General features: G+C 38.6%; 1 protein-coding gene across 3 annotated transcripts in view; it reads right to left on the bottom strand.

Moving 5' to 3' along the window:
• LOC107733772 (centrosomal protein of 170 kDa-like) overlaps positions 1-26,172 on the bottom strand; it is a 49,566-nt gene that overhangs the window by 10,292 nt on the left and 13,102 nt on the right. For 2 of the 3 annotated variants that reach the window (XM_016545564.1, XM_016545565.1), the window contains exons 1-8: positions 18,166-18,243; positions 17,788-17,959; positions 16,669-16,806; positions 13,141-13,599; positions 6,349-6,890; positions 4,242-4,343; positions 2,909-3,044; positions 852-2,345 (exon numbers count right to left, since the gene is read on the bottom strand). In XM_016545564.1, coding sequence (XP_016401050.1) covers positions 852-2,345; positions 2,909-3,044; positions 4,242-4,343; positions 6,349-6,890; positions 13,141-13,599; positions 16,669-16,806; positions 17,788-17,794 — 2,878 coding nt within the window. In that variant the 5' untranslated portion in view covers positions 17,795-17,959; positions 18,166-18,243. Of the gene's footprint in view, positions 1-851; positions 2,346-2,908; positions 3,045-4,241; positions 4,344-6,348; positions 6,891-13,140; positions 13,600-16,668; positions 16,807-17,787; positions 17,960-18,165; positions 18,244-19,254; positions 19,427-19,632; positions 19,692-19,975; positions 20,055-23,926; positions 24,017-26,172 lie in introns of those variants that run through there. The other variant, XM_016545566.1, reaches the window with a different exon arrangement.

Raw genomic sequence — 26,172 nt, 5'->3', positions numbered from 1 at the left:
ATATATATATATATAAACTGTCTGTTTAGCCTTTTTATGTATTTTTTAACTGTCTGTTTAGTCTTTTTATGTATTGGTGAGCCAAAGAAAAATGTCCACCTTGGTGGACAATAAAGATATACTCTACTCTACTTTTTGGTTACCAAAATTCTTCAAATATCTTCTTTTGTGTTCAACAGAAGAGAGAAACTCATACAGGTTTGAAGCAATATGAGGGTGAGTAAATGATGGCAGAATTTTTATTTTTTGGGGTGAACTATCCCTTTAATGTTTTCATCGTTCATCATATGTAAGAAAAAATCTAGATATAAACTATCTAGATAGACCTGACTATCCGATTAGTCCAAAAGAACAAACTGTCCAGAATTGTGGTAATGGCAAGTAAAATAGTAGGTAGGATACAGAAGCCCTTAACACAACTCTACGCTGAAAGGACAAAGAAGGTGGTGAGGAGTATTCTAGCAGATAGTTCTCATCCTCTCTTTAGTCAGTTTGAGCCTTTGAGGTCAGGAATCAGGGGTTCTCATCTCTGGCCCTCAATGTTCACTTTCCTGCAGAGTTTAGCTCCAACCTTGATCAAACTCACCTGTCAGTATCTTTCTAGCAATCCTTAAGACCTTGGTTAACTTGTTCAGGAGTGTTTGATTAGGGTTGGAGCTGAACTGTGCAGGAAAGTGGAACTGTGCTAGTCAGTTAGACTACATAAACACAATACTTTGACCTGTTTCTTTATCTCAAATTGGCATTAAAACAAATCACCTCACTTCTGCTTTTGGCATCTGCCTAGTAACATTTCCAATCATGCAGCAGCCGAAAGAGTATATTAATATAACTATCATATTCCTCCTCACCTGATGGGGTGCTGTTGACAGGTGCTGTCTTTGGCTTGGGGTCCGCTAGCTTGGAGACACTATTAGCCCTCATCCGTGCAGTTAGCTTGCTGTCTGGTGCTTGCTGATTTGTGCTTCTCAGGCCCAGACGTAGCGCTGTCTCTGCAGACACACGTGTCGCCGTGGTCCTACTGACCGTGGCCTCCGAATCGCTCCGTGCTGAAATCGAGCCGAGTCTGGTGCGGCGAGGTTGTGCTAGCATGTCGATGCGTGACTGTGCCTTCCTCCCCGAAGGTGGTTTGGAAGTGGAACTGGTGGTGGACACCTCAGACGCCACTGAGACCCTGTCCGCATCCGCCTGATCTGTGTCCGACGTGTCTCCAATCCGAGCCCTGCGCAACAGGGATGCCCTCGTGGGACGGGGCTGCGGAAGACCAGCCTGCTTCGCAAGGGCCGCGGTGCTAGTTTGCAATGTCTTGCTAGGCTTTGCAGACCTTGCAGATTTGCTGGTATCAAGCTTGGACTGCAGAAGGTCATCAGTGGAGGTGAAGTGACCTTTGGTGTGTGAGCGACTGGAATACATCTCCTGGTCCGAGGACAGGATGTCTGAGATGGGTAACGAGGAAGTCTGATCGTCATCAGTGAGATCTTGGGATGGTTGGCGGCCACGGGAGGCTGTCTGTACTGAACGACGAGTATCTGAGCGGCTTTCTGTGGTCTTGGTCTTTGTCTTCCTCTCAAGACGCTCCCTTGCGCTGGTTGTGGTTTTCGATGCCGTGCTCGCATTGCTCTTCTCTCTATAAAGGCTGCTGAGGGATCGACGTTTCTGAACCGCCTTGCGATCACCCTCAGCTGCCGCCTGGCTGACCGTGCTGGCCGTGTCGATATCAGATTCGGGGGATAAAGGGCAGGCTGGGGGTGTTACCGGGTCCAACTTTTTCTCATCGCGGAGTTTAGCCTCAAGGAAAGCCATGACAGCTTCAGTGTCCTTGAGAAGAGTCACTGTGTCCATGCTGCCCACCGAGTCACTTCGCTCCCTTCCTCCATTCTGCCGGTTGATGCGAGGAATCAGTTCTATGGGGACATTACCGCTGGGCTTCTCAATTGTAAAACTACCTTGCCTCACTAGTGGCTTCCCAGACCTCTCCCCATCACTTCCTTTACTCTTGTCCTCTGAACGCCTCCTGCGACTCTCCTCTGATGCTCTCCTCTCTCCACTTCCCGAGGGACGCACAGATGAATGTTTTCCTGCCTTCCCGTCCTGCTGGATGCTCTTGGATTGGCTAGAAATAACATCCTTGTTGTTTGGAGTGCCGATGCACTCGCCATCACCTTTATGGTCATTGTGGCTTTCTTTTTCCTGGGGTTCTGTGTCCTGTTTCTCACCGATCTCAGAGCGCTTGATCTTTTCCTCTTTGGGAAGCTGCGGAAGAGTCCTTCTTTTGCGCTCAGCTTGGCTGGAAGTGGTAGAGCCGGTGCTCTTGATAGAGATACTAGCCTCAAATGCATCACCATCTGAAGTGAGAAAAGAAAATACATATTATAGAAATGCGACCATATATACAGTACTGTTTAAAAGTTTGGGCTCAGTAAGAATTTTTTTTTTAAAGAAAAGTAATACTTTTATTCAGCAAGGATGCATTAAATAGAACAAAACAAAAGACATTTATAATGTTACATAAAAAAATTCTATGACACTGAAGACTGGAGTAATATCTGCTGAAAACTCTGCTTTACCATCACAGGAATAAATTATATGTTCAAATACATTAAAATAGAAAACATTTATAATTGTAGTAATATTTGACAATATTACTGTTTTAAAGAGACTTCTTTTAAAAACACTACAAAAAATCTTATGGACCTCAAACATTTGAACAGTAGTGTACATATACATCAAGAATACATAAGTAATAGTGGATCACAAAATTGTGATTATAATGAAAATGCTGAATTGAATGAAATTAAACGCTAAGATATTATCAATTAAATTAGGGATGGTACCATTTATGGGTACCATACCAGTTAATGGGCGATATTACAGACCATTTATGTGTTCATACAATTCAGTAAATTACCTCGCTCTTGATGGACAAAAGCTGGTGGTTCTGCCCCAGAGCCCTCTGGGTCTGTTCGCGTTTGATTAGCAGCTAAACTGGCCCACTGTGAAACCCAGCGAGGGCTGCCGACTGCAACGGAATCTTCCACAAGTCTCTATAAATGAAGCAAACATGTTTCTCTAGTCAGTACTAATCAGTTGAATTACCCCTGCAATAGTTGTCTGTGGTCCAGTCCTGCAGAGCTGATGACATGGGTTGTGTGATACATTGGCTTTTTGCTATGATGTGGAGTCTTCATTATATTTAGAATGTCTTTTCCAAACAAACTACACTGATTTGACTATGTTAGCCTTAGCAAGCACCACTAAAACAGTTAAAGGGATCATATGATGTTGCTAAAAAGAACATTATGTTGTGTATTTGGTGTAATGCAATGTGTTTATGCGGTTTAAGGTTAAAAAAACACATTATTTTCCACATACTGTACATTATTGTTTCTCCACTATGCCCCGCCTTTCTGAAACGCGTCGATTTTTACAAAGCTCATCGGTCTGAAAAGCGAGGTGTGCTCTGATTGGCCAGCTATCCAGTGCATTGTGATTGGCTGAATACCTCAAGCGTGTGACGGAAATGTTACTCTCCTTAACATACTGTGATGCCCTGTAGCTTGTAACACTCCAAAGAGAAAGGAAAAATTGAAAAAGCATCATATGACCCCTTTAAACAACAATAATCAGAAGACTCAGAGTCTATGCTCATGCTAGAGTGAAGACTGGGTGTAAACATGGCACGGATCCACAATGAGGATTTAAAACAAGGACTCTTTTATAGTCTTATTCTTGTGTGTGTGTGTGTGTCTGGATATTGCCTTAAGGAACTAGACTACTACTTCTCATTCCCAAACTGGGTCAGTGAGCAAGTGGCCAGTTTTCAACCTAACAAGGAAGTGGTCAGTGGAGGGAGTGACTGACAAAGCACTGTGTCAGTATTCCTGAAAGTCCTTTCTATGTAACATTAAACCCAATCATTCAAACTAGAATGTGAAATGCAGTTTCAACTGGTGTAGTCATAGTCCAAAACACATTAGAAACACATTAGAAACAACCTGTTTTTTGTTGCACGTGAATCTGCTGATGATATCAATAAACATTGTTGCAAATTATGAAAACCTGTCATTGTTACTTTGACAAAAGACAGATGTAAATGACATAAATACATAATGATAAGATAATAAAGGATAAAATAAATGGTAGTTTATAACACAGAATAGCTCATGCAAAACCATTAATCTAAAAGACACTCCAAATGACAACATGATGCAGACGTGTTATAAAAGCACTTAAGTCTTTACCTCAGACAAAGTGGAGCTGAGCTTCTTGCCATCCTTTGCTTTTTCACCAGCTTCTCGTTGCTCAGGGCAACCAGGATCCTGAGAGTCCTCCACCCCAAACACCTACACATGACAAACACAACACATGCAGGAGAATCAAGAGCTGCTGCTCTTATTGGCGAGCTGTGACACAATGGCGGCACCTATGTGGCAAAAAGAGTTCAAATAAACACAGCTGCACAGACTCCATAGCAACAGAGCCAGAACAACATCTTAGGAAGGAACAAACAGGAAGTATTAATGTCAGTTCAATAAAGACACCTACACAATGTTGTTAAAAAGTAAACTTACGTCAGCTTTATTGACAGTCAGTCTATATAAAACTAATATTTCTGTCTATCCACCTGACTATTTACTGATCCATCCATCACGGCTGGATGATATTCAATATTCACCATATATTTTAAATTATTTTGAGATTAATTTAACCTGCTTTTAATTTGGTTGTTCATTTCATTTTTATGTTTCTTAAAAACTTACACTACCTGTTCAAAAGTTTGGGGTCAGTAAGATTTTTTTTAAATACTTTTATTCAGCAAGTACCCATTAAATTCATCAAAAGATATTTAAAATGTTAAAGAATCAAAGAATCCTGAACAAATCACGTTTTCCACAAAAAATATTAAGCAGCACAACATTGATAATAATAAGAAATGTTTCTAGAGCAGCAAATCGTCATATTAGAATGATTTCTGAAGAATCATGTGACACTGAAGCCTGGAGTATTGACTGCTTGAGTAAATTCAGCTTTAATTACAGAAATTAATTACATTTTAAAATATATTCAAATAGAAAACAGTTATCTTAAATTGTAATAATACTTCAAAATTACTGTTTACTGTCTTGGTGAGCATAAATGCCTTCTTTGAAAAAACATTTAAAATCTTACCAACCCTAAACTTTTGAACAGTAGTGTAAATATCGAGATATCTACTTAAAATCACCAGATGGCTGAAAAATGTTAAGCACTTTTTATTCACCCATCATTTACAGCTGAAAACAACCAAATGTGCAACATTCTTATGTTTTTAATTGTATTTTAGACACAAATGCATGAACATTCATAAACACTAAGTAATAGCACACAGACGTGCATTAAAAGGCAAAGCTTTAAAACTCCCTGAAGATAAAATGAATAAAGGAGGAGTTGATTGGTTGGCCACATGAGAGCCGTTATAAAGCCATTAGACAGAGAGCTTCACAGCAAGATGCACTCAAACTGCTTGATGTTCAGTGACACATTTCCAGGACAATTACAACATTCACAATGCACTCAAGAGAGCATGTTGAGGATCATTACAGTGCTTGTAAGGTTGTATTGATATTCCTTAAACATTCTGACCTCTAATTTATAACCCAGAGTATTAAATGTATGCATTTAATAAAGCCAGACTCAATTCAAACATTGTTTGCACACAATTTCAGCCTTAGTGCTATCTACAGTATTTTTTTCTTTTTTTTCTTCCACTGCTCACAAAGGGAAGTGACTCCCATGTTAATCTGTGAGTCTTGTGACGAGTGATGAGGTTTGATGACAGTGAACCACCATCCTCCACAAACCAAGCCAACTGGGTAAGTGTTTAACAAAAGGAAACATGTCCGTATACAGACAATATTTAAACACAACTGCAAAACTGCCCATTAAATTGATAGTTCACCCAAACTTTAAATTCTTTCATCTTTTACTCACCCTCAAGTAGGAATTTCTTTCTTCTGCTGAACACAAAAGAATGCTGGTAACCAAACAGTTGCCGGCCCCCATTGACTTCCATAGTATGGAAAAACACAATGCAATCAATGGGGACTCGTAGGGTGAGAATTTTCATTTTTGGGTGAACTATCCCTTTGAGACACAAATCATTCCCATCTCCTGCCTGATAAGATCATCAGAACATTCATTCATTAATAAAGTATTTGATTTAATTCAGTATTGCTAATAACACTGTAAGTAGTTCAGATACAATGGTGACAGATCATGGTTTGGCTTTACCCATTATACAACACCATCATTTCACAATATTTCACATTCATTATGATAATCAACCAGGGTTATGGTTAGTTTTCATACCTTATTGATCATTCGGCGTGCCTCCTTTTCCTCAGCGTTGCTTTTATCCAGTTCAATGGTGTATGTTCCCTTGTCGCTCTGGTCGTCGTCTTGTTTCTGAGCCTCATCTGTGGGACTGGGTTGACAGGTAGTGGCAGGGCTCTGCACCCCTTTTGGGTTTTCTGATCTCTGCTTGAGCAGGAGTCGAGCAGCCGTGGGGGCGACCGCCGCTAGGGACGATGACATGCCCTTGCTGCCGTCCGCTGCCGTGGCGATGACCTTAGGACGTGAGGGTGGTGCAGGGCAAAGTCCCTCCCCTGCCATGCCTCCGAGCAGCGGTGCGGTCTGTGAAAACGAGTAGGAGCGCCGTTTGCGAGGGTTATCCTCGTCATAGAACTCGATCATGAAGGCTGTGCGGCTCACAGAAGACGACCCCTCTGTTTTGACCCGGCCCACTCCTGCGGCTCTCAGGCGCTCCTCCAGTGCGGCGTGGCGTTTGCTGCCAAATCGCAATCCTAGGCCGTTTTCGGAATCGCTCTGTGTGCCATCCTCGTGTTTACTGCCTGTAACGGAAGATCGTTTTGATGGGTTATGGCAAATTTGCACACAGAACAGGGCAGTGCTTTCAACCAAGTGTGCAACTTCAGATGCAAACCTAACCAGGGCTAACACAAATCCCCCATACGATTCACCCTGAGGCATTACAGTGGACTACAAAACCGGTTAAGTCTCTGGACGCTAACTAAGCCTACTCTCAGCGAGAACACAGGAAAGAAAAGGCGAGGAAATAAGAAGTGGAGGAGGGGGGCGTCTATTCTTCAGCTTGGTCGGCTGAGGAAGCAGCATGCAGTCAGAAGTGACAGCCTCTGCTCTGGGAGACCGGGAGAAACAACTACACCACTCCAACAGTGGCCTTTCACGCACAAACCGTGAAACAAAGCAGCTCTTCTGCATCGCACAGCATGTTCTTTGAATGAGGAGAGCTGGCCCCACCAGCCCTCTATGAGTCAGACTGCATTTACTCTAACTAGTCCGATAACACCAAGCAAACACAAATTATACAAATACAGGAATTAACTTTTAGTATTGTTTCAATGCCTCTAGTTCAAGCTCTGTATAATGTAAACTACCGTTCAAAAGTTTGGGGTCAGTAGGATTTTAAAAAATAATAATAAATTCACACTTTTATTCAGCATGGACACATTAAATAGGTGACAGTAAATACTTTTATAATGTTATAAAAAATAATTCTAATTGGAAGAAATGCCATTCTTCTGAACTTTCTATTCATTTAACAGTTTCTTTCTATTCATCAAAGAAACCTAAAAACACAGCAAAACTGTTTTCAACATTGATAATAAATAATAAGAAATGTTTCCTAAACACCAAATCAGCATATTAGAATGATTTCTGAAGGATCATGTGACATTAAAGACTGGAGTATTGATGCTGAAAACGCAGTTAAATAAAATTTTTATATTGAAATAGAACAAGACAAAACCTAAAGAGAGATTAAAGAGATTTTCATATTCTCATAGATTCAATCAATACTGGATTGTCTGATTTAATTAACCTCCCAATCCTGACTTCAGACTGAGTATTTAATTAGACAGGAAGGGTCATCTGATCAATATACAACACAACAATAGCTTTTTGTAAGTGACGTTTAAGGGCGGGTAAATCTGAAATCCATTACACCACAATAATGTACTAGAATGCAGTGAAGTGGTACAACAAATAATGGTGCAGCTTAAACGTTGCAAAGAAAATATGACGAAAATTAGTTCTGCAAATGGCCTCAAACGAAATTGAATTTGAAATATAAATGACTCTAAAACTTAAAATGTATAACTTTGATCAAATGTAAAACGTTGAGTATGGTGCAATGGAAAACAATGGAATTTTTTTTTTTTTTAAATGAATGTCAAAATAAACTGAATGAAAACAATTTCAACACCATTAAAAATAACTCAACTGAAATTGAAAACAAAAAAAAAACTAAACGAAAAACTATAACTCTGCTGAGAGATAATATTTAGGTCTCAGTTTCTCTTTCTAGTTCTCCAAATTCCAATACGCTATTTCCCACCTCACACAAGAAACCAGCCCTCAAATGATCAAAACAAAAACCCAACTCACCAGTGGACAATCGAAACAACAATCCAACTCACCAGTTCTCAGATCTCGCCCAACAAAACAAACAGCACTAACGCAGTTTCCAAAAGACAACCGCAAACACAAGCACTAAAAAAAAGAACCACGCCTGAGACTGGATAGACCGCATAGTCTATACTAGCCTTCACCAATAATCAGTCCTGCTTAGAGCTCACACGTGGATTTGCTGTCAGCGCTCCTTGCCTGCAAAGCACACGCTCCTCATAAATTAGCACACATTCCGTTACAGAATCACACGATGGCGAGCAGAGTGGCCTTTCCTCTTCCAAAGCAGCATGTAGCAGTTTTTACAATGAATAGTCCTACCAGAGGGAAGCATCCCAGGTGATCCATAGAAGGAGATCATTTTGTTTATGGAATCAGGTCTTGTACAAACGTAGATCTCAAAGCCTGGCTAAACCACCACGCAGACTAATCAACAGAACAGATCAATAGAATCGAAGCAGTTCTGCTACGGTTAGAAAAATGGCTCCTTAAGGAGAGTGTAAGGAGAAAGTGGAGCGTTAACCAAATTCTTTGCTAAGCTCTGTCAGTGGGTGCAAGGAAAAAGGGTTTTAAAAGTGCTAGGTGGCACATAATAATCCTCTGGAATGGGAAATTCAGCTGATGCTATACAACCCATTTATACTGGCTGGTTGCAGAGTTCAGTACAATCTGATGTCATCATTATTGAATCCCTTTAACAGCTGTGAGAAATTCAGAAAAATCTTAAGTGGAATGAAAGTCAGCAGTCTAGCTAATGAAAAGGAGTGGATGGCTATGAGATCGTAGAGGTCATGTCTCACATGATGGGCATCTTTGGTTAGTCTATGATTCTGTCCATTTAATTGTGTCAAATATTCAAGAAATAAATCACGGTTAAGACTCCACAACGCCGCTCATTTACATTTTTAAACTGCAAGGATGGCAGAGGTGAAGAACAGAGGCACAGAAAAGTCAATGTCATTTCCCTTTAATTTCTCTTTAAGGCTCCTACAATGTACACCATGTACCGCTTTTGTCATTTGCTCATCTATTCTGAGTGCAAATAATCAATCTTAAAAAGATGAAACATAAGTGAACTCCCTATGCATCATTTTAAATTATTTAAAAAACATATAAGTTCAACTTCATTTGAATTGACCATTAAAAACTCCTTTGTGGCTGTGAGACATTAAATGCACAAGGGAATTTTCTGCGGATACCTAGTGGAGGCATCAGCATGGTATAAGGTCTCTTTCAAAAACCTTCCCAACACCCAACTTTTATTTGAACACTGCAATCATCAAAAAAAAAAAACCATCTGAAAATCACATGACTAACTGCTATAACTAGCCTTATTAAAAACTGTTCCACCTCCCCAAAATTGTCATTATTTACCCACACTCATGTTGGTCCAAACCTCATGCTGTTATATTTTCCATGGAACACAAAAGTAAACATTTTTGGAAGAATCATGTTATCACACAATGATGCTGTCAAGCTCCAAAAAGGACAAAAACGAACCCTGAAAAGTATTCCTTAAAGGAGTCATATGATGTTGCTAAAAATAACATTATTTTGTGTATTTGGTGTAATGAAATGTGTTTATGCGGTTTAAGGTTAAAAAAACACATTATTTTCCACATACTGTACATTATTGTTTCTCCTCTATGCCCCGCCTTTCTGAAACACGTCGATTTTTACAAAGCTCATCGGTCTGAAAAAGCGAGGTGTGCTCTGATTGGCCAGATATCCAGTGCGTTGTGATTGGCCGAATACCTCAAGCATGTGACGGAAATGTTACGCCCTTACCATATTGTGATGATGCCCTGTCAGGCCGGAGCGATGATTCAAAAACATGAAAACCCATTATAAACGAGGCATTCATTGCATCCAGTGGGGACATAATTATGGATAATAATGACTTATACTGTCTTTTTACGCATTGCCTTGCATTGCGCTGCGTAAACATAAAACCATGTCTGCATTTGTGATCAGAGAAATGACAAACAACAAGCCCTACTCTACACTGCCCAAAAAACTCGCTTTAAATATATAAAATATAAAAACTCTTTAAATATAAAAAACGTACTTACAATCTGTGACATGCTGGAATGGAGCGGCTTAAGTTCACCTGGTCGGTCTCGCACTCTCGCGTGCAGGTGCTCATGGCATCCACCCACAAGTTCGGGTTCATCTCATTCGGACACATCCCCGCGTGAGAATAAACCACTTTGGACAGGGTCATTGGCATCGCTCTCGCGCGCAAGTCCAAACGCAAGACGCAGAACTGTCCAAACAAAAACCAGATCCATCTGGGAAACAGCATCCACCACATATCCAGACGATAAGAACTCCTTTCGAAAAAAGAAAACGTCCCAGGGGTCGAAAAGCTACGCAGTCATTTCCCTGATGCTTAAAACAGGGCACAAGTAAGTGGGGACCCCGGCTATAGCGGAGGACGTGTGCGATCCGTTTAAGAGGTTTGTGGAGTGGAGGAGAGGTCGATGCGAGCGCGACGTTCATCAGTGCTGGGAGATTATAGGTTGCGGGTTCGACCCTAATGCTAAACATTTCATATACTTGTAAACAAAGCCCAACCGCTCTTTTTTTGTGTGTGCAAATTTTATATAGCACAGTGATAACTTCTTGAATGTCTTTGAAATTTAAGACGCTGAGAGGCACCTGCGTGACGCATTAGAGCACCTTTTAACTCTTTACTACCCAAAAAGAAGTCGTCGGCTATGTTTGGAATGGACAGCTGGTGTAGGCTACTGCATAGACCACACTGCGCAGTGTACACTGAAAACTGGCCACTCCGTTTCTTTTGAAGTATGTGAAGCACTATGCAGGACGCAAAGATAAACAATTCAAATGGTATGTTGCCAAACTCACCACCGCATTGCGTGTTTTGCATGTTCAAATGATATGAAATGATCATAGGTACAAATTGAGAACACATGATTGCACTATAAAGTTGGAATTACGAGACGGAAACTTCCGTTTAAAGCCTGACAGTCTGAGTTGAATGACTGTCAGTTAAAGAATTATGAACTAACTGGAATTGGTTACAGTCAGTGTTGTTTATAATGCATTACTAGCAATTAATTATTGTAATTTAATAACTTTTTCCTTTGAAAGAAAAATAAGGGATTACTCTTAATTTTTCTGTAATTTAATTATTTCTGATGTAATTGCATTAAATACTATAGAACAATAAAACAGTAGTGGATTTAACATCAAAATGTAGCATCTAATGTTAAAGTGTGTGTTTTTGATTTAACCTTCTCCCTTTCAGTACTTTGGTCAGTTCAAGAATAATTTATGCAAATTTATATTATTTCTTTGAAAAATTAAAAGAGCAGTGTTCATGTCTTGTATTGTTCAACTGGTCAAGGTTGATATGGGATTTAGAAAGCAATTAGTAATAATTTAGTAATGCAATACTTTTTGGAGAGAGTAATCTAATTACACCATTGACGGTGTAATTAGTAGCTAGTAATTAATTACTTTGGTAACACTTTACTTGAAGGGGTGTGCATAAGACTGACATGACACCTTCATAATCATGACATGACACATGTCATGAATATGAAGGTTTTTTATGCATGTTTATGACAACTGTCATTAAGTGTCATTCGCTCAGTTATGTAATTTTTAATGCAAATATGACATTATTTGACCTAACCCTAACCTAACCCTACCCTTACCCCTAACCATAGCCCATAACAAAGACATCTCAAACGATGTCATCTTTGCATTAAAAATTACATAACTGAGCGAATGACACTTAATGACAGTTGTCATAAACATGCATAAAACCTCCTTCATATTGTGTCATGTCATGAATATGTAGGTGTCATGTCATGATTATGAAGGTGTCATGTCAGTCTTATGCACACCCCTTCAAGTAAAGTGTTACCGAATATCTCTTTGGATTTGAGACTTTAGTCTTTGCAACTTTACAGATCTTCTTTATGCACCAAGAGCTTGTAACACTCCAAAGAGAAAGGAAAACTTGAAATCACATCATATGACCCCTTTAACACTGTCACACTGTATTCCAAGACTTCTGATGCCAATGGATAGTTTTATGTGAGAAACAGACACATGAGTTCACAGATAAAGGCCTATGTCAATGAATGTTCAGATATAAAATGAGTGTCACTGTTGCCAAAATGCACCATTCTTAATTTCTGGACAGAAATGTGGGGTAGCAAAGAATAATGTCTTAGCTTTGTTTGAGGACCAGACTAAAATTTATCACAGATCTTCAAGAGACAGAAGTTTTTTTTTTTTTTTTTTCATTTCTTGCTCCTTATTTTCGACATTGACAGCCCTTCGTCATTATGAACTACTGCTTTGTTTCATCAAAAAATTATACTTTTGTGTTCCACAGAAAAATATGTGTTTGAAATGACACAAGGGCGAAAAAATATTTATGTAATTTTAACTTTTAGGTGCACTGTTCCTTTAAACCAGGAACAAACAAACTTTTTTGTACTTACACTTCAGCTCTAGCTGAATTTGCTATAAAATTTGCAAATTTGCTATGGTAGCACTACATGTATTGCATTCTCCCTTGGTTTTATTGCTTCTCCTTGTATTATTCTCATTTAATAAGTTGCTTTCATAAAAGCACTTGCTTAATGAATAAATGTATGTGTAATGGCGTACCTTTAAGCCTCTTGAGGTGAACAGGCACATCACTCTTGATGCTCTTACTGTCCTCTTCTTTGAACTCACGCCTCACAAGAGGAGGGTCATTCTGGGCAAGCCAGTCAGCCACCTTGCTCTCAGAGGCCATGATGGCTGCCTGCAGGGTGCTGAGGTCTTTACCGCCAATGTGAGGTGAATTTTTAGGTCGTGGACGCAACACATGATCTTTAATGGTGACCTTGCCTGGGGAAGTATCATCAAACTCAATGGTGAATGAGGTGTTGGCCTGTGCGCCAGCATTGCCCGTGGCTGATTTTGCAGCCCCAGTGCCCTCAGTGTCCTTTGTTGGGATCTCATGGATGCTGTTCTGTGCCATTTGTCCCTCCTTGCTGGGAATCTCAAAGTAGCTGGGCTCAGCGCCTACAGGCCCCAGACCATTTTCCTTTGATTTATCACCTCGCTTGGTCTCTTTGCTCTCTGTGGGGCCACAAAAAAAGAAGAAGAATAAGGATCACCATTTATGAGTTAAGGGTCGCCGGCACAAAATCAACAAAATCAGATCAGCTTGCTATAAATCAAGACTGTGGACTTAAATCATTGTCAGGACAAAGCCACTGTTTAATATCTGTCACATGACAAGAATTAATGGGATGGCTAATGGCACCTTAACAACTTAATGGGCTAAGGACAGATGCTCTGACACCCCAGACATGGTGCTAAATTTTGGAAATGACAAACTGTCTGACTAATGCCACCCTGAATTACCAGTTTTCATTCTATTAGTTGGAATAAGCAGAAATGACATGACTGAAATGACAAAATCTATTAGTTGGAATAAGCAGAAATGACATGACTGAAATGACAAAAGCTTTTTATATATATATATATATATATATAAAGCTTTTGATTAAAATATTAATATGTAAAAATATTAAATACATATTATCGTTTAAGTCACTTTTGACCAATTTGAATTCGAATTAAATGATTTCTTTTGAAAAATGGTAGAATGGTGGTGTAGCTACAAAGGTAAACACACAGAAATGACACTAACTGAACACCCTTAAACTGCAGTTACTGTCTGCTTGCACTTATTTCTGCAGCACAGGATTTAGTGCTTTTGTCTACATTAAGACAAAAAAAACAAATGTCTCTTAAACACGGCATTAATGTATACACTGAAAAAAAAGAAAAGAATTAATAATGAAATGTACTAAATAGTATGTTAATCCCGTAATGTGGGTAGAGAGGGCGTGTAAGAATTTTGAAACCTAAAAATGAGTCACGGAGCAAAAAGTTTGAGAACCACTGATTTAGATTCTCTCACTTAAACTGATTAACTATATTTATAGCACAACATTTCATTCATTTCATTGAGGCGTGACTTCAAACCTTAATTTAAATAAATATTAGTAATTTAGTACATTCTCTATTGTTAGCAACAGGTGCACGGGCCATTTACAGACACAGCAACATTTTCCAAATATGATGTCCTCGTGACATCATCAGTAATGCATCTGAATCAGACTTCGAACTTCCACAATTACTCTAGTAAATTGAATTTACCAAAAGTCATGTCTAGTTAATACCCTGCACAACACAACCTATCAGAGCGCAGCTGAAACTTCCTATTTTTAAAAACACTTTTGCACTTCCTCTTTTAAGCTATTATATTAAGAGATACTTATAAGACGGACTTAAAAGATTATTAACCATCAGCAGCAAAATACAACAGAAAAGCACTAACTACTATTAGAATTCCACTTAACTCCTTTTGTTTTGTTTTTTTGTTTTTTTACCACTAAACAGATATCACATCTGCTTAGCAGAACTTTTGACAATACATCTCAAGTAAGTTCATGTGAGGCACAAGGCCTTGTAAGTAAAACTGCACCTCTACTAAAAAGTTAACATAAGACTAACTATGTTTAATAAAGTACAAAAACTTAAATACTGAAAATACTTACAAATCTAGCATGTGTGGCTGCCTCTGTGATGAGCGGCACTGGTGTCACAGAAGAGAAAGCAAACACGCCTCTGTGACACTCACAATGGAGATGGAGGGGGCTGGGCCTGTCTACAAATCAACCTATTCACTTCTTAAGGGAGACGGCTCCCTTTACATTCTCTTCCCTTTTCTTTCCTATGCTGGCCTGTGAGTCCCTGCCATCGAAAAACCAGCCTTGACTGCTGCCTAAAATAGCCTTGGGAGGTGTTGGCACTTTGATGTGGTGGACTGTTGCATGACTGATTCTCTCTCACTCTGTGGCAGCGCTGAAGTTTATCAAACCTGAAACAAATAATGCTGATTCATTTCGAGCTACTGCCATCTCCGCCGTCTTCTGAACCTGAGTCTGTACTCTTTTTCTGAATAACACTGTAAGGTTTTGTCAAACAATGCCACTCAGTGAGCCAGCACTACCCCTCAGAGATATATTTACCCAACATTCCCTCAGAAAGAAACAAGGCTTCTTCTGGGAGCAGATTTTGCTTCTCTGAATAGAGACAGTGCTGTTTCGAGTGAATTAAATTAAGAGGGCTCAAGGGCACGAGTAAGATCTCTGGGCTTTGATGCTCTATTCTGGAGTCAACGATAAAAGTGGCACATATTATAAAGAAAGAAACCTAAAAGCCTCATGTTTATAGTTATTTTTGTCTTAAAGGCAGAGTAAGTGATTTTTCAAAAACACTTTAGAAAACTGGTTTTGCTTTGTTTCACAGAACTAATCGTTGCCTGGGTTGCGTACGTATATGTGGGGCGGAGCTATCAAAATAGGGGCAAGACTCTTTTGGGGTAGGGGCGTGTTTGTTTTGGTGATTTCAAATATCAACATTGGCTACCAGAAATCACTTACTCTGCCTTTGATAGCTGTTGTTATATACATATACATGTTCATAATTCAGAAATGTAGCATTTATTCAGTACGTTTACATGTGGAGTTATAATCAAGCTACAGTGGGTTACAGTGCGTAAACTCTCTGTTCAAATATAGATGACCCAATACAAAATAGAATATTTGAATTGAATTACATGATTTATGTCTGATAGTCTGACTTCACAAAAAGCAAACTGGTATTTAGTTGGTCTAAATATGACAAAAATCACATCACAATATGTTTTTCTTGCTGTATCAAAAGACTATTTTGAGTACACTTGTCTGGTTTAGTGTCTGTAGCAAATGTGTGATGTCCTGCTGTGGCAAAGCCTCGGTAATCTACAATCCCATTACTCATATACGGAGCAAGTTAATGGGATTCCAGACCGCTAGATCAAAGTACACTGAATATGCCAGCTTCAATCATAAGCAAATTTCACACAGTTTTTGTCTGGATTAAACAGCAAACAATTCAAACTTTTCATTCTCTTCATAATTGTCCTCTATCTGGTGCAGATCTGCTCAAAATGTGTTAATAAGAATCTCCCTGTTACTGTATAATTAAGCAGTTTGTGTAAGCACTTTTGCTTTTAATTAATTATTTAATTTAGCTTTTAATTAAGCACGTTTGTGTAAGCAGAGTGTTTAAAAGGATTCTGGGATATCTTACCTGTCCCGCTGTTCTCCTGCTTCTTTCCAGATGTTTTATTCTCTTGTTTAAATGAATTCTCATCATCTGCATCCCCATCGCCCCACCAAGATGGCTGTCCATACAGTGGGGTTCCCCTGTGCAAGGCAGCTATATCACCTGTTATAGAATTTTAAAAAATTACTTTGCTATTGAGAACATGAGAGTTTATGTACATGAGGTATAAACACTATATGTAGCTATGTATGTATTTTACTGTCCTTTCCTCTGATATTATGTGCCATTTCCTCTCTTTCCTGCAGCCGAAAATTAAATCTTAATTTAATTGAGCAGAAACTAACAGGGATCACTGTATGCATGATAAGCCTTTTTGAAATATTTGCCGTTTGTACAGTCCTAATTCAAGCTAATTTTGGGGGAATGCTTTCGATGTTCATAATACTGATTCAGTTATTCTAGTGCTGAAGTTGGTTTGATTCTCTACAGAAATCAGTAGTTTCTTTATTTGCTGCACACAGATGCGTCATGTAACTTTACCAGCCGGGGGCCAGGGGAATTTTTGCCTGACAATTAGCAGGATGAAATAACCAGGTGGCAGTGAGATAAGAGTGAATGTTAAACGCTACCCGCCCTTGACACGCTGATGGGTGGAAAACAGAGGCATGGGCGTGTGTTTAGATGCGTTAAAGTCTCAAATAAATCAATAAGTCCCAAGAAGCTGTGGTTTACAGTGATTTTAGAACAGCTAATAAGGGGCGTTGTTAGGCATGGCGTTACATATTATAACATAAACCTGGTAAGGTTTGATTAAAAAACACACAAAAATGTAATAATGTATTGATAACAAACGCTAATTATTCCACTAAGCAATGTAGTTCTTCAGCAAGGTTTAGCAGACACAGTGGTCCCTCCTGATGTAACAAGTTCACGTGTGTTTAATGAGTATTTTACAACAGCATGAACGCAACTCAGTCAATCATAATTAAGGACCAAAACAATCCGTTTTATAATATATCTTTACATACTCACATTATTTAAAGATAACACATTGTTTTGCATCATCTACAAAGTGGTTCGAAATCTTCAGACACAAATACAATTATGCATAACTTCTGCTCACATCATCATGGTGGTTTTTACCTGGCATCTTGTCATCTCCTTTGTCAGGCTCTGCAGGTTTGACTGCTGGTTCAGCAATGGGCTCAGCGGGTTTGCTCACTTTGGCTTTGTCTGGAGAAGACTTGGGGTTTTTTAAGGGCTCTGCGCAGGTGGGCTTCTTGCCCAGTCGAAGTTGGCTGGTGAACTTCTCATGCTGACAGAAAGGAGGGAGAAGAACACAGTAAGTGCCAGAAACCCGTCATCAAGCATTACTTCAGGAAGATAAAAAAATAAATAAAAAAAATAAATACATAAATAAATAAGACCTGCATGTGCAATTCTGATAATATAAGCGCAAACATCTTGATGAACCAGTATATTGTTAACTATATTAATTCAGAGACGTAGCAGTTGTTTTACCTTCAGAGCCTCCTCTGGCACATGTAGCTCTCCTCGCACCACAGTGAACAGGTTGGTATGTGAGTCAGGTTAAGGAAGACAGTCTCAGAAACAGCTAAAACATATTGAATGTTTATACATATTCACACAAAGGGCTCAAAATATGAAACCATATAATTCTAGTTGTACTTCTACTTTTCTTTGTCATGCACATACACTTAAATCTTCCAAAATTATGAGTGTAAATAAATTCAGTTCCAACAAATCACATACAGATACACATAAGGACTTTGAAATACTAAATTAACACTAAATCTTAAAGGCTCTCAGAAGAATATCTGATGACAAGTGCATTCAAGGATATCATATCCAAACCGCAGCTTGTCATCTATCTTTAAAGTGATGTACATCTGTTCCTGGATTCTGACATCATTCACAAATGTCTGAAAATAAAAAAAGTCAAATTAAATTCACATTTTAGTGGACTCAACTTATACTGGTCCAAATATGTCCATAAAATGTTAAAATATACATTTAAAATCACTGACAAAGAAGTTAATTTCTAGTTCACCATATGTACTGTACCTTACATAGGTCAAGTGTTTTGTGATATGGATGATGGATATGAAGTTACTGTTTTATATACAGAATTTGACCCTGTAAATTAACTTGACAAATTCAAGTTCATCATTCCCCTTTTTTTTTTTTTTTAATAACCAAGAGCTAATTAGTTACAGTCTTGAACGATGATTTGCTATTTGCCAGTCTGAGGTAGACTGAAATAGACAGAGGGATATTTTCGAGAGTATTTGATTAGACAAGATTGTACATTTTAAATCTAGCATAACTAGCATAAGAGACGCATTAACTAAAAGCCACAAAACCACTAAAATTGATTTCATGAGGTATTTAATAGGGATGGGTCACGATTTTCGAATATTCGATTAGTTGGTTTAATTATAGAATATCGAATAGGTTTTGCGATTATGTCTTTAAAAAATTATTTAAAGATAACACATTGTTTTGCATCATCTACAAAGTGGTTCGAAATCTTCAGACACAAATACAATTATGCATAACTTCTGCTCACATCATCATGGTGGTTTTTACCTGGCATCTTGTCATCTCCTTTGTCAGGCTCTGCAGGTTTGACTGCTGGTTCAGCAATGGGCTCAGCGGGTTTGCTCACTTTGGCTTTGTCTGGAGAAGACTTGGGGTTTTTTAAGGGCTCTGCGCAGGTGGGCTTCTTGCCCAGTCGAAGTTGGCTGGTGAACTTCTCATGCTGACAGAAAGGAGGGAGAAGAACACAGTAAGTGCCAGAAACCCGTCATCAAGCATTACTTCAGGAAGATAAAAAAATAAATAAAAAAAATAAATACATAAATAAATAAGACCTGCATGTGCAATTCTGATAATATAAGCGCAAACATCTTGATGAACCAGTATATTGTTAACTATATTAATTCAGAGACGTAGCAGTTGTTTTACCTTCAGAGCCTCCTCTGGCACATGTAGCTCTCCTCGCACCACAGTGAACAGGTTGGTATGTGAGTCAGGTTAAGGAAGACAGTCTCAGAAACAGCTAAAACATATTGAATGTTTATACATATTCACACAAAGGGCTCAAAATATGAAACCATATAATTCTAGTTGTACTTCTACTTTTCTTTGTCATGCACATACACTTAAATCTTCCAAAATTATGAGTGTAAATAAATTCAGTTCCAACAAATCACATACAGATACACATAAGGACTTTGAAATACTAAATTAACACTAAATCTTAAAGGCTCTCAGAAGAATATCTGATGACAAGTGCATTCAAGGATATCATATCCAAACCGCAGCTTGTCATCTATCTTTAAAGTGATGTACATCTGTTCCTGGATTCTGACATCATTCACAAATGTCTGAAAATAAAAAAAGTCAAATTAAATTCACATTTTAGTGGACTCAACTTATACTGGTCCAAATATGTCCATAAAATGTTAAAATATACATTTAAAATCACTGACAAAGAAGTTAATTTCTAGTTCACCATATGTACTGTACCTTACATAGGTCAAGTGTTTTGTGATATGGATGATGGATATGAAGTTACTGTTTTATATACAGAATTTGACCCTGTAAATTAACTTGACAAATTCAAGTTCATCATTCCTTTTTTTTTTTTTTTTTAATAACCAAGAGCTAATTAGTTACAGTCTTGAACGATGATTTGCTATTTGCCAGTCTGAGGTAGACTGAAATAGACAGAGGGATATTTTCGAGAGTATTTGATTAGACAAGATTGTACATTTTAAATCTAGCATAACTAGCATAAGAGACGCATTAACTAAAAGCCACAAAACCACTAAAATTGATTTCATGAGGTATTTAATAGGGATGGGTCACGATTTTCGAATATTCGATTAGTTGGTTTAATTATAGAATATCGAATAGGTTTTGCGATTATGTCTTTAAAAAATTTCCCCATGTTTTCCGTGCTGATGCGGTGGTGACACGTTCATGTAAGCAGAGGATGGCGCTGCCAATAACGCACCTAAAAGCTGTCAAAGACAATTGAAGAACACACTGTCTCATGCGCACATTGTAGACTTGCGTGGCATAAAAAAAGACGTGCGTAGCATATAATGGTTACAGTAACTTGAGACGATGTCACATAAGAGCTCTGTACGGACCACAAACACCCCCGACTGGGTTAGAGGTGTGGCTGATTCCATATTCAGAAAGGCGCTGAAAACAAATAACGTGTTCTACAGAGCCACTAAAGGGACATGGTTAGCCGCTAGCGGTAGCCTGTTACATTACAGTACATGAAAGTTCACTTACCACATAAACGGAGTAAGGAGAGATGACTGATAGGATGGTGGCGAATGATTTGCAGATTTTTTAAAATGGAAATGTCCTAGCCTTATGAGCAGTTGATTTATGCTAATCGATGGACTGTTATGTTAATAAGTGTTGTCATTTGGTTATGTTTATTATATTAATATGTTTCAGCACGTTACAATCATTATATGGCTTGAGTTAAGGTAGCCTATCTTCTGAATTAAACAGTTTATCATACAGATTGAAAGCGTGAATCCCATCTCTCTCTGTTTATGGGTGTTTGTGCGTGCATGCGGGGGAGGGGTGCGATTTTCGAATAATAATCGAATAATACCCAGCGATTTTCTATTATTTTTGCTTGGAATGCCCATCCGTAGTATTTAATACAGGAACAACAAAGTTTGAAATGTCTTCAGAGAATAAAAAAAATATGCAAGCAGTGATTATCGGGGTTCAAGCGCTTTAAGACATTTGATTGGCAGCAGTGGTTCTAGAGCAGTGGTTCTTCGATATCGACCCCCAGTGGGCGATTTCTTTCAAATTTCTCACAGACCTTTAGGGCCATGAATCAAACAGGCCCAATGAGTTTCATTCCGATCAACCTACATTAACCTTGTCTAATAGGTGCTCAAAATTCATTGGCCAATAGCGGCCATGTCTTTTGAGATATGCAAATGTCCTTATAGACACCTGTGGCAATTTGGACAATGACACTGCGTACCAATTTTCATGTTGATCGGACAAATGGTTGTGTAGTTATAGCCATTCTTTAGTCATTCGTTGTTTCCCTCTTATAGCGTCACCAAGTGGCTAAGCTCCTGCGATTTTTTTCATGTGACCTCAGATTGATCTCCTACATGAGTGTTCTGAGTTTGGCGAAGATATCTCATTCCGTTCAAAAGTTATAGCCCTTTTAGTAAAAGCGGCCCTGCCCCTTTCAAAAGTTTTGGCATCCCTTTGCGACGGTGAGTCGAAAGTTCAACTTTGTTTTTGATAATTTTTGATATTCACTCTCCAGAGAATCTTTCTGCACTGGTTTGGTTCCGATTGGGCAAAAACCTAGGACTAGTTCGCAAAAGTAGGTTTTTCAAAAAATTCAAAATACCCTAAAATTTCAGGTGACGAATCGAATCCGTTTTGTCGTTTTGATCGGCATGCTTTTTGTCTCTCATGAGCCAAGAAATCCAAAGACATAAGGCACTTGAGCCTGCGACTAACGGTTTAGGAGTTATGAGCAATTTTGTACTTTTGATCACTGTAGCGCCCCTGTCAGGCCGATTGGGGAGAGCCTTGGTGACGTTGTAGACTGTGTGAGTACTACCATCCCTCCAAGTTTCAAGTCTCTATGACTTACGATCAGTTTTATGTGGAGATAATGCTGATCCTTGGCCATTCTAACAATTACAATAGGGTTTCAGTGCTATGTGCTTGAACCCCCAATAATAATAATAATAATAATAATAATAAAAACAACACACAAAACATAAGGCTTTACTTTCCTGAAGTATCAAAAGATTAGACAGATCAACAAGTCAATCCCTTAAATCTGGGCTTTTTAAAAAATCCACTTAAAAATCTTAGAAATTGAGTAATAACAACATGCTTATTTTTTAATCTCAAAATCTCCTTGATCTGATAATCTCCATCAGACTGTACCTATACCTAAAGAGCACCATACACACACTACACTCCATTAGCCTGCCATTCATTAAGGGAGCAAGACATTTCCATGTTTATCGAGTTCAACTTCAAAAGTTCAGTGCACAAATGGTTTACAGATCCCTCTAAACACATCACTACAGGGAGAGCCACATCACAAAGTCTGAAAACATTGAGGGTGATAATAATGTGCTGTAACGTCTGCTCTGTCTCAAATATCAGCCACTTCCTTGCAAAGCCCTACAAAGAAGGGGAGCAAATTGTACTGACAAAGCACTTTCTAGAGCATTCAAGTTTAAAATTTCCCTTGAAAAGCTGAATCAATCTCCTCCTCTGTCTTTACTACAATTTCCAAAGACCTTAAGATATTGTGCTGGAATGTGGGGTCACAGCTGACTGCAAGTTATTTCCCTTTATTCAACATGTGCCAACTTTAACTACAGGAATACGGTAGTTTCATACAATGTCTGAACTTGTTGTGTGGAGTTTTGCTCAAAACTGATTCCTGGTCAAGTGTAAACGGCACTGAAACTGCAAAAAAAAAAAGGTGGATAATATGCTGCACATGCTATAATAGCAATTTCCTGCCAAAGCACGACAGGAAGAGGAATGAATGACTCAACAGGAAGAGGTTGTAATTTGTGTGAGCAGCCCCATGAGTTCTCATTTAGTCATAGAGTTTCTACTGACCAAAAACAGACCAACATAATCTAACACAAACACATGATACAGAGTACAGACTCAGGAAAAGCAGGCTGCACCTCAATATATCACTAATGTAAGGTTTAGAATTACCACATCGTAAATGAACCAAGCATGAAGAGGGCAGTTTGCATTTAAAATGAACAAGGGCAAATGAATCTGTCATGATTCAATCAGAGGCTGAATATACATAAAATAGAAATGAAAAATCAAATGTTAAAGAACATAGCCTTTGTTTTTTCACAGTAATGACTGGCTGACTATACATTATCTTGCATATTACACACTAACAGACTAAATAAGAAAATGGACATGATTGATTTGAACGGGAATTATTTTAATATGTAAGAAAGACTGTAAAGTGATACAAGTGACATGTTATGTAGAAAGACTATTATGTAGGAAAATGGTGGCCTGGTCACTGGTAAAACTTAATTTACAATGTATAATTTATTATTGTTATAAATAAGCAGTATAAATGCACTGCTTGCAAAAATATAGATATCGTGTTTATATAAATTGTTGTTTTAAAATTAGTGGCATTCATTTATCAGAAATGCACCACTCCATTATTTTCCCTCTTACTCACCCCATTCAGGCTTCCCAGATCCTTCACTTTGTGCTCATCACTGCTGGACTCATAGTTGATGACAGCGTGCTGCTTGTCTACACTGCGAGACTGCAATCACACACAGATAAAAGCAAAAGTTACGAACCAAAGACAGTTTTCGCTGAGCATTATCACTTCATGGATTGGTTATTTTTGGAAGCTAGTTTATATGCAGTCACAGAAGTATTTCACCTCGTAGCAATGACAGATTTTGAAGGTGACATATCTTACGTGTGCAGCATACCTAAACTGACAAACATTTGATGAGAAACAATCCCTCATACAAGTATTGAAGATTGGTTGTGATCTCAAGCTGAAGTCACATTAGTGAAATTTCGTGGAAAAAAAAAGGTCCATTGTCTACTGTTAAAAGCATAGCGATGTATGAAGCACAGCTCACACAGAAGTAACTTTCAAACCAAACAGCTTTCTGTTGGTCAACACGGTGAATCTGAGTAACCAACTTGAAGAACCTTGTGAAATCTGTGTGGGGAAATCTTCCCCCTCATGCAAAATTCCTGATTGAGTGGATTCCTATTGAAATGACTGGATTTCACTTCAACAAACAATGGAAAATATTTAATGCTAAATGTTAAAATTAACTGTTTAATTAATTTTCATGTACAGTACAGTATCTTAATTTAAAGGGGTCCTATTATGCTCTTTTACAAAGTCTTGATTTTGTTTTGGGGGTGTACTAGAACAGGCTCTCATACTAGGTTGTTCGAAAAACACTTTATTTTTCACATATTTTACATTATTACAACAACTCTCTCCCCAGTCTGGCATGAACGGCTCGAATAGTTCCTGTATCAAATGAAGGCCCGCCTTCTGAAATACGAAATGTGCTGTGATTGGTTAGCTGGGCCAGTGTGTGTTGTGATTGGCAGCACTCTGCGCCTGGTCGGGAAATGTAATTCTCCTTACCATAGCTGCCTGCGAGCTTCAGTGTAAATATTGTGTCAAAATCAAATCAATTTGAGCGCGATTTAAACCCGGATGATTGTAACCACTCTAAGTTCGTCTGCCTTGGGAAAGCTAGTGTGTCTCCGACATAGTGATAACACTCGTTGCCTTCTCTAGTGCAGCTCAACCAGGTCTCGTCCCATTCGTCGATATTTGTGATCTCACAGATCCCAGAAAATATGCGTTATAGTCCAAACGAGTCGTTCGTTGTAGTTTTTGAAAAGGGATTTCTGTTAAATAAAATATCTCCTTTTGAAGTGGACTTTGAGCTTTGTAACTTCGCAGATCTTTTTTTATGCTCAAACAGCAACATTACAGACTAACTAAAGTTGAAAAAGTGAAAAAGCATAATAGGACCCCTTTAAAAGTGTTGATGGCAGAGGAAAGGCCAACCTCCAACAACACTTGCAGACATTTTAATGACACGTTGCTCATGAAATAAGCATTAAAATGAGCAAATTAATGCAAATGTAGAAGTTTAAGGTGTAAAACTTGCATGTGCTGATGATAAAGCACCTAAAATGAGCGTGAGCATGTGCGTGAGCATGGTGGCTCTACTTTAAAAGTCACCTCATCCTCAGTTCAGTGATAAGGAATCTAATACATTACCAATCTATTTTGAGACAAACCATGTGACCACTAAATGTATTGTAACACAATCACATGACCAGACTGAGTTTGATTTATGCCTGACCCTAACATGGAGGGGTCAAAGAAGGAAACGGGGTTTCCTAACTAAACAAAGCCTATGTTTATGTCTACCAGAGACTAGTATTTGAACTCTTGAAACCCCAGAGTTAGTTTGTTCTCTACAGTTCCATATACTCACCATTTCTATGAGCATAGTACAGCTATCCTGTACTCGTTATGTACCGGTAATTGGATTTGAGAAAAGGCTTTTTGTTATTGCTTTGAGGTGCAACAATTTCATTTCCATCAAAGACTTCTGAACTAAATGTTTCCTCAGACCTCAGAGGGCCATTTCAACTTAAAGGGGTCATATGATGCGATTTCAAGTTTTCCTTTCTCTTTGGAGTGTTACAAGCTCTTGGTGCATAAAGAAGATCTGTAAAGTTGCAAAGACTAAAGTCTCAAATCCAAAGAGATATTCTTCATAAAAGTTAAGAGTCAACCACGCCCTCCTAAAATGGCTCATTCTAACACGCCCCCACATGTCTACGTCACTATGTGGAAAAATTTGCATAACGCCGCCCAAATGTTAACGCAAAGAAAGAAGGCGTAACTTTAATTCTCACTGT

Source organism: Sinocyclocheilus rhinocerous, unplaced genomic scaffold (assembly GCF_001515625.1).
Source record: "Sinocyclocheilus rhinocerous isolate Xijiao unplaced genomic scaffold, SAMN03320098_v1.1 scaffold789, whole genome shotgun sequence".
Taxonomy (NCBI): domain Eukaryota; kingdom Metazoa; phylum Chordata; class Actinopteri; order Cypriniformes; family Cyprinidae; genus Sinocyclocheilus; species Sinocyclocheilus rhinocerous.
The sequence above is the reverse complement of the archived record's forward strand: the minus strand, read 5'-3'. Positions and strand labels throughout refer to the sequence as shown.